The 15,490-nt window shown below is 42.0% G+C and overlaps 1 protein-coding gene across 1 annotated transcript in view; it reads right to left on the bottom strand.

Moving 5' to 3' along the window:
* The window catches only part of ttn.1 (titin, tandem duplicate 1), a 167,363-nt gene that overhangs the window by 93,415 nt on the left and 58,458 nt on the right, over positions 1-15,490 (bottom strand). The window contains exons 83-113 of the mRNA XM_039014232.1: positions 15,164-15,303; positions 14,909-15,035; positions 14,517-14,783; positions 14,047-14,313; positions 13,607-13,870; positions 13,241-13,507; positions 12,849-13,115; positions 12,483-12,749; positions 11,962-12,368; positions 11,714-11,840; positions 11,096-11,238; positions 9,958-10,081; positions 7,074-7,340; positions 6,878-6,975; positions 6,584-6,752; positions 6,225-6,491; positions 5,813-6,079; positions 5,435-5,713; positions 4,937-5,345; positions 4,715-4,839; positions 4,358-4,624; positions 4,001-4,270; positions 3,586-3,885; positions 3,148-3,450; positions 2,876-3,063; positions 2,633-2,747; positions 2,219-2,503; positions 1,940-2,091; positions 1,660-1,807; positions 1,364-1,541; positions 974-1,095 (exon numbers count right to left, since the gene is read on the bottom strand). Coding sequence (XP_038870160.1) covers positions 974-1,095; positions 1,364-1,541; positions 1,660-1,807; positions 1,940-2,091; positions 2,219-2,503; positions 2,633-2,747; positions 2,876-3,063; positions 3,148-3,450; positions 3,586-3,885; positions 4,001-4,270; positions 4,358-4,624; positions 4,715-4,839; positions 4,937-5,345; positions 5,435-5,713; positions 5,813-6,079; positions 6,225-6,491; positions 6,584-6,752; positions 6,878-6,975; positions 7,074-7,340; positions 9,958-10,081; positions 11,096-11,238; positions 11,714-11,840; positions 11,962-12,368; positions 12,483-12,749; positions 12,849-13,115; positions 13,241-13,507; positions 13,607-13,870; positions 14,047-14,313; positions 14,517-14,783; positions 14,909-15,035; positions 15,164-15,303 — 6,876 coding nt within the window. The remainder of the gene's footprint in view (positions 1-973; positions 1,096-1,363; positions 1,542-1,659; positions 1,808-1,939; positions 2,092-2,218; positions 2,504-2,632; positions 2,748-2,875; positions 3,064-3,147; positions 3,451-3,585; positions 3,886-4,000; positions 4,271-4,357; positions 4,625-4,714; positions 4,840-4,936; positions 5,346-5,434; positions 5,714-5,812; positions 6,080-6,224; positions 6,492-6,583; positions 6,753-6,877; positions 6,976-7,073; positions 7,341-9,957; positions 10,082-11,095; positions 11,239-11,713; positions 11,841-11,961; positions 12,369-12,482; positions 12,750-12,848; positions 13,116-13,240; positions 13,508-13,606; positions 13,871-14,046; positions 14,314-14,516; positions 14,784-14,908; positions 15,036-15,163; positions 15,304-15,490) is intronic.

Below are 15,490 nucleotides of genomic sequence, written 5' to 3'. Positions count from 1 at the left end.
ATGACGAGACAGCCTATAGGGAGGAGGTCAGAGACCTGGCCGTGTGGTACCAGGACAACAACCTCTCCCTTAACGTAATCAAGACAAAGGAGATGATTGTGGACTACAGGAAAAAGAGGACAGGGCACACCCCCATTCTCATCGACGGGGCTGCAGGTTGAGAGCTTCAAGTTCCTTGGTGTCCACATCACCCAACAAACTAACATGGTCCAAGCACACCAAGAAAGTCGTGAAGAGGGCACGACAAAACCTATTCCCCCTCAGGAGGCTGAAAAGATTTGGCATGGGTTCTCAGATCCTCAAAAGGTTCTACAGCTGCACCATCAAGAGCATCCTGACAGGTTGCATCACTGCCTGGTATGGCAACTGCTCGGCCTCCGACGGCAAGGCACTACAGAGGGTAGTGCGAACGGCCCAGTACATCATTGGGGCCAAGTTCTCTGCCATCCAGGACCTCTATACCAGGCGGTGTCAGAGAAAGGCCCTAAAAATTGTCAAAGATACCCGTCACCCTAGTCATAGACTGTTCTCTCTGCTACGGAGCGCCAAGTCTAGGTCCAAGAGGCTTCTAAACAGTTTCTACCCCCAAGTCATAAGGCTCCTGAACACCTAATCAAATGGCTACCCAGACTATTTGCATTGTCCCCCCTCCCCCTCTTTTACAGCGCTGCTACTGTCTGTTGATATCATCTATGCATAGTCACTTTAATAACTCTACCCACATGTACATATTACCTAAAAAAAAACGGTACCCCGCACATTGACTCTGTACCGGTACCCCTTGTATATAGTCTCGCTATTGTTATTTTACTGCTGCTCTTTAATTACTTGTTACTTTTATTTCTTATCTGTATTTTTGTATTTTTTTAAAACTGCATTGTTGGTTATGGGCTCGTAAGTAAGCATTTCACTATAAGGTCTACTACACCTGTCGTATTCGGCGCATGTGACTAATACAATTTGATTTGATTACCTTTAGGATCAACAGCCAGGATCTCATCTGTAGCCCTGCAGGGTTTGCCTGCTCCCAGCCTGTTGACAGCCCTCACACGGTAGGCATACCACTGTCCCTCAATCAGACCTGTCACCTGGAATCTAAAGGGAACCAACAATCTGGTTAAACTGAGAAAATCTGTATTCTCCCTTTCATTGTTAATAGAACATGATCAACTGTTAGTTTTAGTATTATTTAGTCACTGAACAGTTTCAGCATGGGGTTTGATCAATTGCAAATTAAACATACTTCTAAAAGAATGCTAAACTATCAGGAAATGTACCGCTATCCAAAAATCTAAATCTGATTGAACCTCAGGCTGTGTACAACACACATTTAGAGTAACAATGATAGAGATTAGGATCTTACTTCAGCTCAGGCAGTGGGTCTCCACATGGCTCCCACTTGTCTGTGCCACGCTGGCATTTGTCTACAACGTAGCTCTTGATTGAAGCTCCGCCGTCGTACTTGGGTGGCTCCCAGTACAGGAAGATGCCCTTTCCTGACTTGTCTCTCCATTTCAGGTTCTCAGGTGGATCCGGCACAGCTTGGAACAAACACATGGTTTACATTTTCCGATCGTGGTAGAGCTTGTGTATGATTTAGTTCAAGTGTACAAATAAATGTGTTACTGTAATCAGTTTCTGAGAAGGATAAGTACTCACTGGCAGGGGAGGACACATTGACTGGCTCGTCAATGTAGGCAGGCTCTCCTGGACCACACTTGTTGATAGCAGTAACACTGAACAAATACTCTTTGCCTTCAATGACATCTGCCACAGTGAACTCCAGGTCCTGTACACCCATGCAAACCTGAAAAGCAATCACAATATAAGTTAGTGATAGGATGAATGGAGAGCATATACATACAGACGCATTTATTCCTTAGCGGTTATGGTTATAGGAACACTAATTTGTCATTCAAAGTGTACTCATAAGATATACCTTGACCCAGGTCTTGCGGGACACTTCCTTCTTTTCAATTTGGTAGCCAATAACTGGGCTTCCTCCATCATGCTCTGGTGCCTCCCACATCAGGTGCACATGGTGTCTTGTCACCTCGGAAACCTTGAAGTCTTTGGGTGCACTTGGTGATGCTAAACAAAAATGGCAAATAATGAGCAAATACTGCCAGTACTACTACACGGTGAGAGGGCTGTAACATATTAATTAAGTTGGTAACATGAAGACTAGTTGTTTTTTCATCACAAGTGTATCACTTACCAATAACATTGACTTCAATCTCTCCAAAGGCACTGGTCACATCATTCTCCAGGTGCAGAGTGTATGTGCCTTTGTCTGGACGCACACTTGGAGCCACTGTCAGTTCTGTGTAGGTGCTCCTTGTAACCATGGACACACGGTCACCAGCAGTGAGCTCTTTATCACCACAGCTCCACTTGGCGGTGGGTGTGGGATATCCAAGAAGAGGGACGCGGATGACAAGTGGATGAGGAACAATGACCTCCAGGCCATCCTTAAATCCACTGAGATCCATGGAAGGTCCAACTAAAATGAAAAAACAACATTATGTTTACATCCACATTACATATTTGTATTTTGTATTTCTTTTTAAAAAACAATTATGTTCTAGTATCTATTTTCTCTGTTTTAAGTTAACGTTGAATAACAACACACCATGACAATCGTCTGCCAAGAGAGGTCCAAGCTGATCAGCTGGATCTGAAACTCCGGCTGCGTTCTCTGCGCACACTCTGTAGTGGTACTTCATCCCCTGCTTCAGTCCAGATACCTAGGACAACAACAAAAGTCAATCAGTACAATGTAATGAGGGAGGGGAATCAATACAAATGACAGTACAAATTGAACAAACTGGCAACAAGCATATTTCACTGCTTGAAAAAAGAAAGTGGCAATTACCTTGTAGTTAAGGTCCTGACAGAGCCTGGCATTGCATCTGAGCCACTTGTCTGTTCCATCCTCACACTTCTGAATAATGTAGCCAGTGATCATGCTTCCTCCATTGCTGGCGGGGGTCTCCCATGTCAGCTGGACAGAGTTCTTTGTCTGGTCAGTGTAGTTGAAGTTCAATGGTGGGCTTGGTTTCTCTGTAATAGATTTGAAAGTGTTCAACTGTTATCTATGCCACATAAACATTTTCAGTTGGTCAGAACAACATTATCTTGACTCACCAATGGGGTCCATGATCTTAACTGGATCCGTGGCAGCACTTGGCTTGCCAATGCCAGCCTTGTTTTCGGCTTTGACACGGAAGATGTATTCCTTGTTCTCAACGACATCAGTGAGAGTGGCTGTGCGGTCCAGAGCCTTGGCGATCATAGCCACCTCCCAGCTCACAGAGGTCCTGTCACGGAACTCAATGATGTAGGAGGTGATCTCAGATCCGCCATCAGACTTTGGTTTTTCCCAGGAGACTGTGGCTCCGAACCTGTTCACGATGCCAACCACAACGTCCTCAGGTGCCTCTGGCACATCTGAAGTAAAAACAGAGAGATGATTATTTGTTTAGCTTTTGATGCTATAATGGTCATAGGACATCACAGTACAGTTGTAGTTAGTATTGGGAAAATTCATGCATTTGTATTCTACAGTAGTCAAGTATTGCTTACCAAACTTATTCTTGGCCTGGACAGCTTCGTCTGTCTCCACAGTGGGTCCACTGCCCACTCTGTTGCGAGCACATACTCTGAAGAGGTACTTGTTGTCCCTCTGGAGACCGCTAACAGAGTATTCTGGAGCGTCAGCACGGTCAGTGGCAAGGGTCCATGTCTTGCGCTTGATATCACGCCTCTCCACCACATATGCAATGATCTTGCTGCCACCATCACTCTCTGGCTCTTCCCAGGCCAGGCTGACCTCACCGTCGGCGGTGTCAACCACTTTGAGGTTCTTCACAGGTCCAGGGACATCTGGAGATCACAAAAACATTAATGACCAACTTTTCAAGCCTCCTAAACTATCTTACTACTGTAGTCCATTAGATGATTTTCAAAAAGAGTAGAACCATGACAGTCCTAGACTTACCAATAACATCCAGATTGATGAATGCCTCTCCCTGTCCGTGTTTGTTCTTGATGACGATCTTGTACCTGCCCTGATCTGTCTTCTTGGGGCTCTTCAGCCTGTATTCTGTCTTGTCTGCGGAGGTGTCAATGTTCTGCACAGGCAGGCTAACGATGTTGAAGAACCACTCAGCCTCTGCACGAGGATAGGCATCGTAGGGGATCGCCATGACAAAAGGCTTTCCAGCGTCTGTGACCAGGTTCTGATCAGTAGTCTTGATCTTTGGCACAGCTGTGATGGAAAATTACAAGTGTGAATACAAAACAACCGTTTACACCGAGAAGTGTTCAAGAGTTCAGGATGGTGACTCTGACATACCTGCCAGTTCCAGCTTGGCTCTGGCATCCTTCTCCTTGGCAACGACTCTGTACTCTCCCTGGTCACGAGGCCTGACCTCACACACCTGGAGTCTGTGGACCTTGCCCTCGCTCATCATCTGGTATTTGTCACCCTGGACGATGATCATGTTGTTCCTCATCCATTTGACCTCAACTCTGTCTTTGTTGAGCTCCACCTCAAACACAATATCTGAGCCTGGGGGCTCAAACACATCCTGAGGTGGTCTGACGATCTCGACTGGGGTCTCTGTGAGAAAGAACAACATAATACATCAGGATAACGAATCTCCCAAAGCGTGATTGTGTATAAGAAAGCATTAGAAAATTAACAACTTACCTTCAACAAAGAGGCGGGCCCTGGATCGCCTGTCTTCCACACCGCAGGCATATTCACACTCATCGTCTGGTCTGCACTTCTTGATCTTGAGTTTGCAAATCCTGCCATCTTTTTCAAATGAGTATCTGTCAAAACACAAGCAAGACAACTTTTTCAGACCTTTCTATTCAATACTCTCAACGTTATCAACACACAACCATTCAATCAATGGGAAATTTGTACCTGGGTCCCTCTCTGATCTCACGACCATTCCTGTACCATTTAACAACAGCCTTCTCTTTAGACAGCTTGCAAGAAAACTCAGCATCCTCAAACTCAGTGATGGTCTGGTCTTTGAGTGGTGTGGAGAAGTCAGTGGGAGCTTCGTTGAGGATCAGCTCAGCAGTGCACTTGTCATCACCAGCCATGGCGGTGTATTCACCCTCATCGTCCATGACACAGTCCTTGATGGTCAGTGTGTGCTTATCTTTCTCCACACGGTACAGGATGCGTTTGCTCATGGTGATCTCCTGGCCAGCCTTCATCCATTTGATGGTGATATCAGGTCTGTTCACCTTGCAGGTGAAGCTGATGGTCTTCTTCTCTTGTGTCTCACAGTCCTCAAGAGGCTCAATAATCTTGAGCTTCTCCTCTGTGAATTCACATGATAGACAAGTCAGTTCCTCAATAACATCCTACAGTATTTGTATCTAGCAAAATTAAATAAGTTACTGTATTTACCTTGTACTTTGGCATTGGCATCGCTCTTGGCATGTTCACCACGATGATTTGTCAATGTAATAGTATAAGTTGCTTCATCTGCCTTCTGAGCACCCTTGATCCTCAGAGAGAACACGTTGTCTTTCTGGATCATGACAAACTTGCTGCTCTCAAACATGGTCTCCTCATTCTTCAGCCACTTAGCTTTAGCTCCCTCAGTGTTCACCTCACAGTTGAAGATGATCTCCTGTCCTTCCTTCACTTGCGTATCCTTGATGGGTGTGATGATTCTGAGTTTCTCTGTTGAGAGAAAAAAACTGTGTCAGCATAACTATCCTTTTCTATTAGATACAGAAGACAGCAATAAACAAATGATGCAGTATTTGTACAAGTACCCACCAATGACAAACAAGTCAGCTGAGGCTTTGGTAGTCCCAATGAAGGCGACATAGCCTCCTTCATCATTTGGTGTACAATTCTTCACTATCAGTGCTCTTCTCTTGCCATCACAGACAACGTCATACTTATCTCCGGAAACAATCTCCTTGTCACCCTTGAGCCATTTGACTTCATAGGTGTCTTTAGAGACTGAGCAGACAAATTCAGCCTTTTCTCCTTCAACCACCTCAAGACTCTGAGGCCTGGCAATGAACTCCGCAGCCAGTTCTAGAAGACCAAAAAAGCAAGATGAGTGGAGATGCATATAATTTGTATCAGCACCTTAACCTGCACTCAAACATATGGACATAATTTATATAATTTTAAAGAATGTATATGTTTTCAATTTACAGCTCATATCTGATATCTTTACCATTCAGTGTTAATGTTGCAGATGTCTTGGCGTTATGCAGTCTGCAGTTATACTCTCCAGCATCCTCCATCTTGAGATCTTGAATAATGAAGATTCTCTTCCTTCCATCCGTGACCTGTTCATATCTTCCTCCTTCTGGTAGTTCCTGGTCTCCCTTCCACCAGGTGACCTCAGCGCTGGCCTTCGACACTTCACAAATCATCTTCACACTGTCTGTTTCTGTTCCCTCCACATTAGACAGGTTCTTGGTAAACTTAGCCTCTTCCTCTGCAAGGAGAAGATATTGTAATCAGTCAAATCTGTGGTTGATGGTATAGATATGAATCTCGTAGTAACTGAGAATGAAAACAAAGCCTTACCAATAACTGTCAGCATGCCAGAGGACTTGGAGGTCTTAGCGTCACATTCGTACTCTGCTTCATCATCGAAGACTGTCTTGGTGACCACAAGGATACGCTTGACACCATTGGCAATGATCTCGTATTTCTTTCCCTTTCTGATCTCGTTGCCGTCCTTGTACCATTTGACCTGTTTGAACAGACAATAATATATCATCAGACTTCTTGTGCATGTAAACCAATGTTAATTGATTCCTCTGTTTTCATTTAGGTAGAGCTGATTATTTTAAAGTATTTTCATTCATAATCACTTACCTTGGCATTCTCACGAGACACCTCACACTCAAATCTGGCATTTTCCTTTTCTTTGACCTCAACATCATGGAGTGGCTTAGAGAACTCAACATGTGGAGCTGTAAGCAAAAATATATATTATATACTCTCTAAAACTCTGCTTGCGAATTCTGTTCATTTGCAATATTTATTTGTGTTGAATCATCATTTTACTTACGTTCAACATTCAGGAAAGCAGAGGTTTTGAATTCTTTAGCATCGCATGTATATGTCTTTGAGTCATCTAGAGTACAGCCATGAATGATGAGTCTTCTCTTTCGGCCATCAACAATAAGGTCATATTTCTTAGTTTTGCGGATCTCCTGTGTGTCTCTGAACCACCTGACCTCAGCCTTTTCCCTGGAGACTTCACACTCCAATGTAGCAGTGGCCTCTTCCTCAACTGTCTGGTCCTCCAGAGGTTTGGTAAACTCAACTGGTGGCTCTGTAAAGCAGGAGACCATTATATTAGTTAGTATATTAGCAATAAAGATATTCAGTGCCCTCAGGAAGTATTCATACCCCTTTACTTGTTCCACATTTTGTTGTGTTATAAACTGAATTCAAAATGGATTAAATATGTTTTTCTCACCCATCTACACACAATACCCCATAATGACAAAGTGAAAACATGTTTTTAGAATTCTTTGCAAATGCATTGAAAATAAAATACAGAAATATCTCATTTACATAAGTATTCACACATTTGGCCGTGATTACAGCTTTGAGTCTTTCTGGGAAAGTCTCTAAGAGCTTTGCACATCTAGATTGTACAATATTTGCACATTATTTTTTTTTTTTAAATCCTCAAACTCTGTCAAGTTGGTTGTTGATCATTGGTAGATAGCCATTTTCAAGTCTTACCATAGATTTTCAAGCCAATTTAAGTCAGAACTGTAACTAGGCCACTCAGGAACATTCAATGTCATCTTGGTAAGCAACTCCAATGTATATTTGGCCTTGTGTTTTAGGTTATTGTCCTGCTGAAAGGTGAATTTGTCTCCCAGTGTCTGTTGGAAAGCAGACTGAGCCAGGTTTTCCTCTAGGATTTTGCCTGTGCTTAGCTCTATTCCTTTTTATCCTGAAAAACTCCCTAGTCCTTGCTGATGACAAGCATACCCATACCATGATGCAGCCACCACCATGCTTGAAAATATGAAGAGTGGTACTCAGTTATGTGTTGTGTTGGATTTGCCCCAAACATAACGCTTTGTATTCAGGACATAAAGTGTATTTCTTTGCCACATTTTTTGCAGTTTTACTTTAGTGCCTTGTTGCATGTTTTGGAATATTATATTCTGTACAGGCGTCCTTCTTTTCACTCTGACATTTAGGTTAGTATTGTGGAGTAACTACAATGTTGTTGATCCATCTTCAATTTTCTCCTATCACAGCCATTAAACTCTGTAACTGTTTTAAAGTCACCATTGGCCTCATGGTGAAATCCATGAGCGGTTTCCTTCCTCTCCGGCAACTGAGTGAGGAAGGACGCCTGTATCTTTGTAGTGACTTGTTGTATTGATACACCATCCAAAGTGTAATTCAATGTCTGATTTTTTATTTTTACCCATCTACCAATCTTCTTTGCGTCACGCCCTAATCTGGTTCACCTGTCCTTGTGATTGTCTCCACTCCCCTCCAGGTGTCGCCCATCTTCCCCATTATCCCCTGTGTATTTATACCTGTGTTTTCTGTCTGTCAGTGCCAGTTTGTTTTGTTTGTCAAGCTTACCAGCGTTTTGTCCTGTCAGCTCCTGTCTTTTCCCAGCCTCTCTATTTCTCGTCCTCCTGGGTTGTGACCCTTGCCCGTCCTGACCCTGAACCCACTCGCCTGACCACTCTGCCTGCCCCTGAGCCTGCCTGCCGTCTGGTACCTCTGCCCCTATCTGGATTTCCGACCTCTGCCTGACCTGACCCTGAGCCTGCCTGCTCCCTTGTACATTTGCCTCTGTTTGCTGCAATAAACATTGTAACTTCGACAAGGTCTGCACTTGGGTCCTATCTGATTCCTGATACTTTGCGAGACATTGGAAAACCTCCCTGGTCTTTGTGATTGAATCTGTGTTTGAAATTCAATGGTCAAGTGAGGGACCTTACAGACAATTGTATGTGTGGGGTACAGAGATGAGGTAGTCATTAAAAAATAATGTTAAACACTATTATTGCACACAGAGTGAGTTCATGAAACTTATAATGTGACTTGTTAAGCACATTTTTACTCCTGAACTTATTTAGGCTTGTCATAACAAAGGGGTTGAGTACTTATTGACTCAAGACATTTCAGCTTTTCATTTTTAATTAATTTGTAATGATTTTGAAAAATATATAATTCTACTTTGACATTATGGGGTATTGTGTGTAGGCCAGTGACACAACATCTCAATTTAATCCATTTTAAATTCAGGCTGTAACTGTCACGGATCCCTCCGGAACTTTCCTCACGCACACCTGTCCCCTATCCCCACTGATTAGTATTTGTATATATGTGCCATTTGGTTTCCATGGTCTTGTTGATTATTGTTACAATGTCCGTTGGTGCGTCTGAGTACCTGTGCTGTGTGTTTTGGGCTTTCGTGCCCTTGTGGATTGCGCAGATGATTCCGGGTCTCGGCCCGTGTGTTAATCATCATACGCGCATGTGTATTTATTCAAGGTACTCCGCGCTCTTTTGTTTGGGTTTCAACCCTATGTTTTTGTTACATGTTTGTTTGGTCTTTGTCACCGTGCCTTTACACGGCACGTCGTCAATTGGGCTTAATAAAAACCACTATTACGCATTCCTGCGCCTGTCTCTCGATCCTTCATGCCAACGTGACAGTAACACGACAAAATGCTGAAAGAATCAAGGGGTGTGAATACTTTCGGAAGGCACTGTAGATAAATGAACTGCACCCACACTTATGTAGTTGATCTTCTTCCATTTGAAAATATCTGCATGCCATGCTTAACTAGACAAACAAATGTGTGCTAACATGTTTAATAACAAGGACCTCTCAGTTTCAGCAAGGGAGCTCTAGTGGTATGTCAGATAATCTCCATAATGATTTATCAAATATAACCTACCCCTGACAATGAGTTTGGCCTGGGTCTTGAAGTCCTTTGCAGTGAGCCCGACTTCCCCAGCTTCTGTCAGCTTGACATTTCTGATAGTTAGGCTGTGTCCTCTGCCTTCTGCTCTGGTGACCACCTGAGGAAATAAAACAGTTTAATATGTATGTAAGCCTTGTCTGAGCCAGAACGGCCCATAGGGCAGTAGTCTTTCTCCTGTATCTGTAGAGTGAAGCAGCTTTAAGTCCACCACCTGGACGCCAGTCAAACAGATTGATAAAGCCTGATTAATTGTCTTGATTACAAACATGGAACACGTTGTAAATTACCTATTTTACATTTTAAACGTACAGCTATGAAATATTACAGCAAAAGTGCAACACTTGGGTGGCTCACCAACTCTTGAAGCTGTTAAAAATAACTCAAGCAACGCTCACAGGAATGAACAGTCAAATGTTATCTTGACACAGATAATGCTGCACAATGACCTGAAGTGTCTATGTCCTTATATGTATAAAATATGTTGGTGACAAAAATATGTATTTTATTTCACTTGTGATTATTATGACTGAGGTAGGTGGGTTTTGAAGATATGTTTTATATTATAATAGCATATCATTTGAAGAGCAAATGTTCCACACTCAATGCGCTTAAGGTAGAAACAAAACAAAAACTGTGAACAACACATTAAAATATAGATAAACAATCACAATACATCAAAACATGACCTACTAATGCAAAACATAGACATTAAGCAGATTAAGCAAATACAAATGTAAAGCTATCTTGGTCTTTAGCTTGGTAGGTATTTAGTTGCGTTTTAAAGGAGGAAATGGAAGCTGCCTCCACGACATGTGCAGGTACAAAGTCAATTATTAAGTATTGTAATGTATTATACAGTAGTTTATGTGAATGCAAGTTGTACTGTACTTACCCTATCACTTTGCTCTAAAGATGTGTAAAACATTTACTTAAAGTGATTATAATGACTAAGGTAGTCATGTAAATTATTTGGAAAGCCAATAAAGAGCTGAATAATAGACATTTGTAAAGTCAACTATAAAGTATTAGTTGAATTTGCATACATCAATTCAAAAAGAATATCTGCTTATGGCTATACAGCAGTTGTGAATGTACATTCTGCAATACTTACCCTTTCACCTAGCTCCATCTTGGTGCTTCCCAAGAACCATTCTACAACGATTCCTTCATAAGTAAGTTCACAGTCGAAAGTGGCGGTCTCCCCGGCAGTAACAGTAACATCCTTGAGAGGCCGCATAAGCCCTATACTCCGCGCTTCAGATCGAGGAGAAGACATGGTTAGTTGACTGACTCATAAGAAACAAGTCCTTCTTTTACCAGACATCTTTGTATCCCAATTCTTAACAGGCATATTCTCCTTGGGTCCCTAAACCACCAGAACAACTAAGGGCTCGAGGTAAAATCGGGTTATCATGGACTGTCCTAGTTATTTGCATTTAGAGTGTCTTCTCACTGTGAATGTTGTAGCTCTACCAATCATAATCACTGACCACCCACTCCAGATAAGGCATGAGGCTTCTAAAATAGCCACAACACCTGATTGGACAACAGCTCTCCCTTGCTGAGCTTTAGTATCTTTTGCCGTCAGTCAACTAGCAAAATGGTGGAGTACAACTTGCACTACCAAAATGTACTACTTGCCATACAAAAAGTTACTTGTCAGAGGAAAGCCATAATATTTAGTCAAAATTAAAATGTGTGTTTGTATGTTGTGTCATAAGATTCTCACCTTTAACTCTAAGCTGAGCATTGGATTTAGCATTGGCAGCCTGGAAGTCGACACCTCCGGCCTGATCCATGCGAACATTGTATAGGATAAGGACATGCTTTGTACCCTCCTCCTTAATCTCACAGTCCTGAAAACACAGATCACAGAAACATCAGTAACTACATGATACAACCAAATAAATGGTCTTGTTCACATGGGCTATTTCAAATAAATCAAATATTTCAAATAAATCAGTCAATACCACTTACGGGAGACTGATGAAGGGCCTCTCCTTTGAGTTTCCAGTGACCATGGACATCATCGGCAGAGATCTCGGTCTCAAACTTGGCAATTTCAGTTTCTGTCACTTCCACGCTGTATAGTGGACGAACAACCTTAATGTCACGCTCCTCAATGTCCAGCCTGGCTGTGGTTTTGTCAGAACCACAATCGCAAGTGTACTCTCCAATGTTGCCCTTCTCTGCTTTCTTCACTGTCAGCAAACGCCTCTTTCCATCGGTTTTAATGATCAGATTCTTGCTAGGCATGATCTCCTGGCCGTCCTTGAACCATTTCACCTCAGCAGAGGTCTTGCTAAGTTCACAAACCAGCATCACTTCGTCCTTCTCAACGGCAGTGTAGTCTTGCAGTTTTGTGACAAAGTAAGGTTCTCCCTCTGTCAAGCACAAAGAGGAAATTATGAGGAAATGTAAAGTTATGTTTAACTGCAGGCTTTATGTGAATTAAATGACTCAAACTAAATGACACCACAGTTCAATCAATAGCTTACCAAGAACAGTGAGCATGGCCTCAGAGCTCTTGCCCAAGGCTTCCACTTTGATCATGGATGTGTCATCAATGGACACCTGCTTGAAAGTCAAGGTGTGCATCTTGCCATTGTCTGACATGTGCACAACCTTGCTGGGGTGCAGACGGATGTCGTTCTTGTACCAGACGACAGAGATTTTGTCATGTGACAGTTCAATACTGAACTCTGCTGTTTCACGCTCCTTGACTGTGACATCCTTGATGGGCTTGACAAACTCAAGGCGTATACCTTATCACAAAAAAATCACAATTTCATTAATACAATCTCAAATATTCGTCTTTATTTATTATTTGATTATTTCAAAACGTCCATGATCTCAGTAATTACCTTGGATAACTAGTTTTCCTGTGGTCCTCTTGTCCTCAGCCTCAAATATGTATTTAGCTTCATCCTCATATGCAGCCTTTTTGACCACCAGAGTGTGTATCTTTCCTTCATGGATAATCTCAAACTTGTCATCATTTTCCAACTCCTGAGATCCCTTGAGCCAACGGAAGGTCTTGGTTGGTCTTGAAATCTCAACCTCAAATCTTCCCTCATCTTTCTCATACACTTGCACATCACTCAAAGGTGTGATAAAGGTCAGTGGCAGTTCTGGAATAAAACCAATAGGCAACATATTATAGTAGATTGAATATCAGTCGTTCTATTATTTCAATGGTGAAAAAATTTGAATACAGAGTATAAATGAGAAAATAGATCAGAAATAGAAATCTTACCTTTCACTTTCAGGTTGGCTGTACACTTAGCATTGGCAGCTGTGAATCCAACCTCTCCTGTCTGGGAGACCTTGCAGTTGTATAATGTCAAAGTGTGCTTGGCACCATCCTCAATGATTTCAATATCTGGGGAAGGTGAAAGGGTTTCTCCCTTCAGTTTCCACTGGCCATGGACATCATCTTCAGAGATTTCCACTTCAAAACGAGCGGTCTCGCCATCGAAGAGCTCAACACCATACATTGGGCGAGATACCTTGATATCACGAGCTGCAATTGAACACGGAAAAGAGGGCAATTAATTTAATCAAGAAAACAAAAGCAATCTTTACTATTAGATTTTATGATTGTAAAAATTAATTGACTTACCTTCAATGCTAATGGTTGCCATGGTCTTGTCCGTATCACAATCACATAGGTATTGTCCCTTATCTTTTCCTTCCACTTTCTTGATAGACAACATTCTTTTGTTGCCCTCAGCCCTTATGGTTACCATCTTAGAGGCCTTAATTTCAGTCTCATTATGGTACCACCTCACAGGGACATCTTTGCTGAGTTCACAGTCCAGAGTGACCTCGTCCTTCTCGACTGCGGTGTAATCCTGCAACTTCACTGTGAAGTATGCGTCACCCTCTGGAACAGGAAAATGTTTTATCAATTGCTGTAGATCAAATAACAATAACACTCTCGAATGATGCCTTCTCTCCATGTTGCATAGCATAGAAGAACAATGTAGAAAACAAGAGATGAACAAAGAGCCATGAAGAGGACAAAGAGAATGAAAGAAAGAGGTACAGAGTAGGGGTTACCTAGCACCGTCAAGTTTGCCGTTGAGGGAATTCCTTTAGCCTCTGCCTTAATCTGGCAGGTATCATCTAGAGTCAACTCCTTGATTTCTAAGGTGTGTTTCTTTCCTTCAAAATGGATGAGCACAGTCCTGCTCACATGGAGTTTGATTTCATTTTTGTACCATGTCAGGGGTACCTTCTCATGAGAGAGCTCAACCTCAAACCGAGCTGTTTGACCTTCCTTGGCAGTTTGGTCCTTTAGTGGTGTTATGAATTTGAGCCTCATACCTATAATATATTAGTTGAGTGCATAACAGTGTTACTGTCTTTGCCCAATAAACAGTCTTGTTGCCCAGTAAGATAATTAATCAATAAAGAATTAAGATGACAACATACTAAAAGCAGCTTATATCTAACACAAAGCCAGATCAAAGATTCAGCGCCATGTAAAACAGAAGAGTTAACTGAGAATCGTTTCAGCCAGTACTTACCCTCCACAGTCAACTGGGCTGTTGACTTTTTGCCCAAGACTTCAATAGTGTATTGTCCCTCATCATCAAATTCACAGTTGTTTATGACCAATATATGTTTCTTTCCATCATCAATAATGTCATATTTATCGCCTGTCGACAGGATGTCTGACCCCTTTAACCACATGACTTTAGGCACATCCTTTGTGATAGTACACTCAAACATAGCCTGTTTCTTTTCAGGTACAGACACGTCCTTCAAGGGGACTGTGAAGTCCATTTCCATTTCTGTGAGGTATGAATAATGATTAAGTATGACTGACGCATTATCGATCTTCCTTTGGATCACAGAGACTTTACAAACACATACAGCATATGACAGCATATATTGTTGATTTTTGACACTTTCTTACCTGTGACTGTGAGCACCCCACTCGTGATAGCGTTCAGAGCTTGATAAGACACTTCACCACACTGGTCAAGCTGAGCATTTTTGAGAGTGAGGAAACGTTTCTGGCCCTCAGATTTGATTTCAACCATCTAAAAATGTAAATACAATTTGAACAAAAGTGTAAATACATCAACATTTAAACAACATGTACTGTACATATTTCCAATCATTGTGATTAGAATCCAGAAATATATTATAGTCAAATTATAGGTCTTACCGGTGATCTTTGCAGGACTTGACCTTTAAGTTTCCATTCTCCAGCCACATCCTCTTCAGATATTTCAGTTTCAAACGTAACCTCCTCTTTCTCAACAACCTCCATACTGGAGATAGGCTTCAAGATCTGAGCTTCACGTTCTGGAAAAGTAACACAAATATTTAAAAGGATTCACTTCATGTTTATTTTAATTAAAACCTTATTTTACCAGGTAAGTTGACTGAGAACACATTCTCATTTACAGCAACGACCTGGGGAATAATTACAGGGGAGAGGAAGGGGGATGAAGGAGCCAATTGTAAGCTGGGGATGATCAGGTGACCGAGA

This window comes from Salvelinus namaycush, chromosome 19, assembly GCF_016432855.1.
Source record: "Salvelinus namaycush isolate Seneca chromosome 19, SaNama_1.0, whole genome shotgun sequence".
NCBI classification, from domain to species: domain Eukaryota; kingdom Metazoa; phylum Chordata; class Actinopteri; order Salmoniformes; family Salmonidae; genus Salvelinus; species Salvelinus namaycush.
Note: the sequence above shows the minus strand (reverse complement) of the source record. Positions and strands in the feature narration are given on the sequence as shown.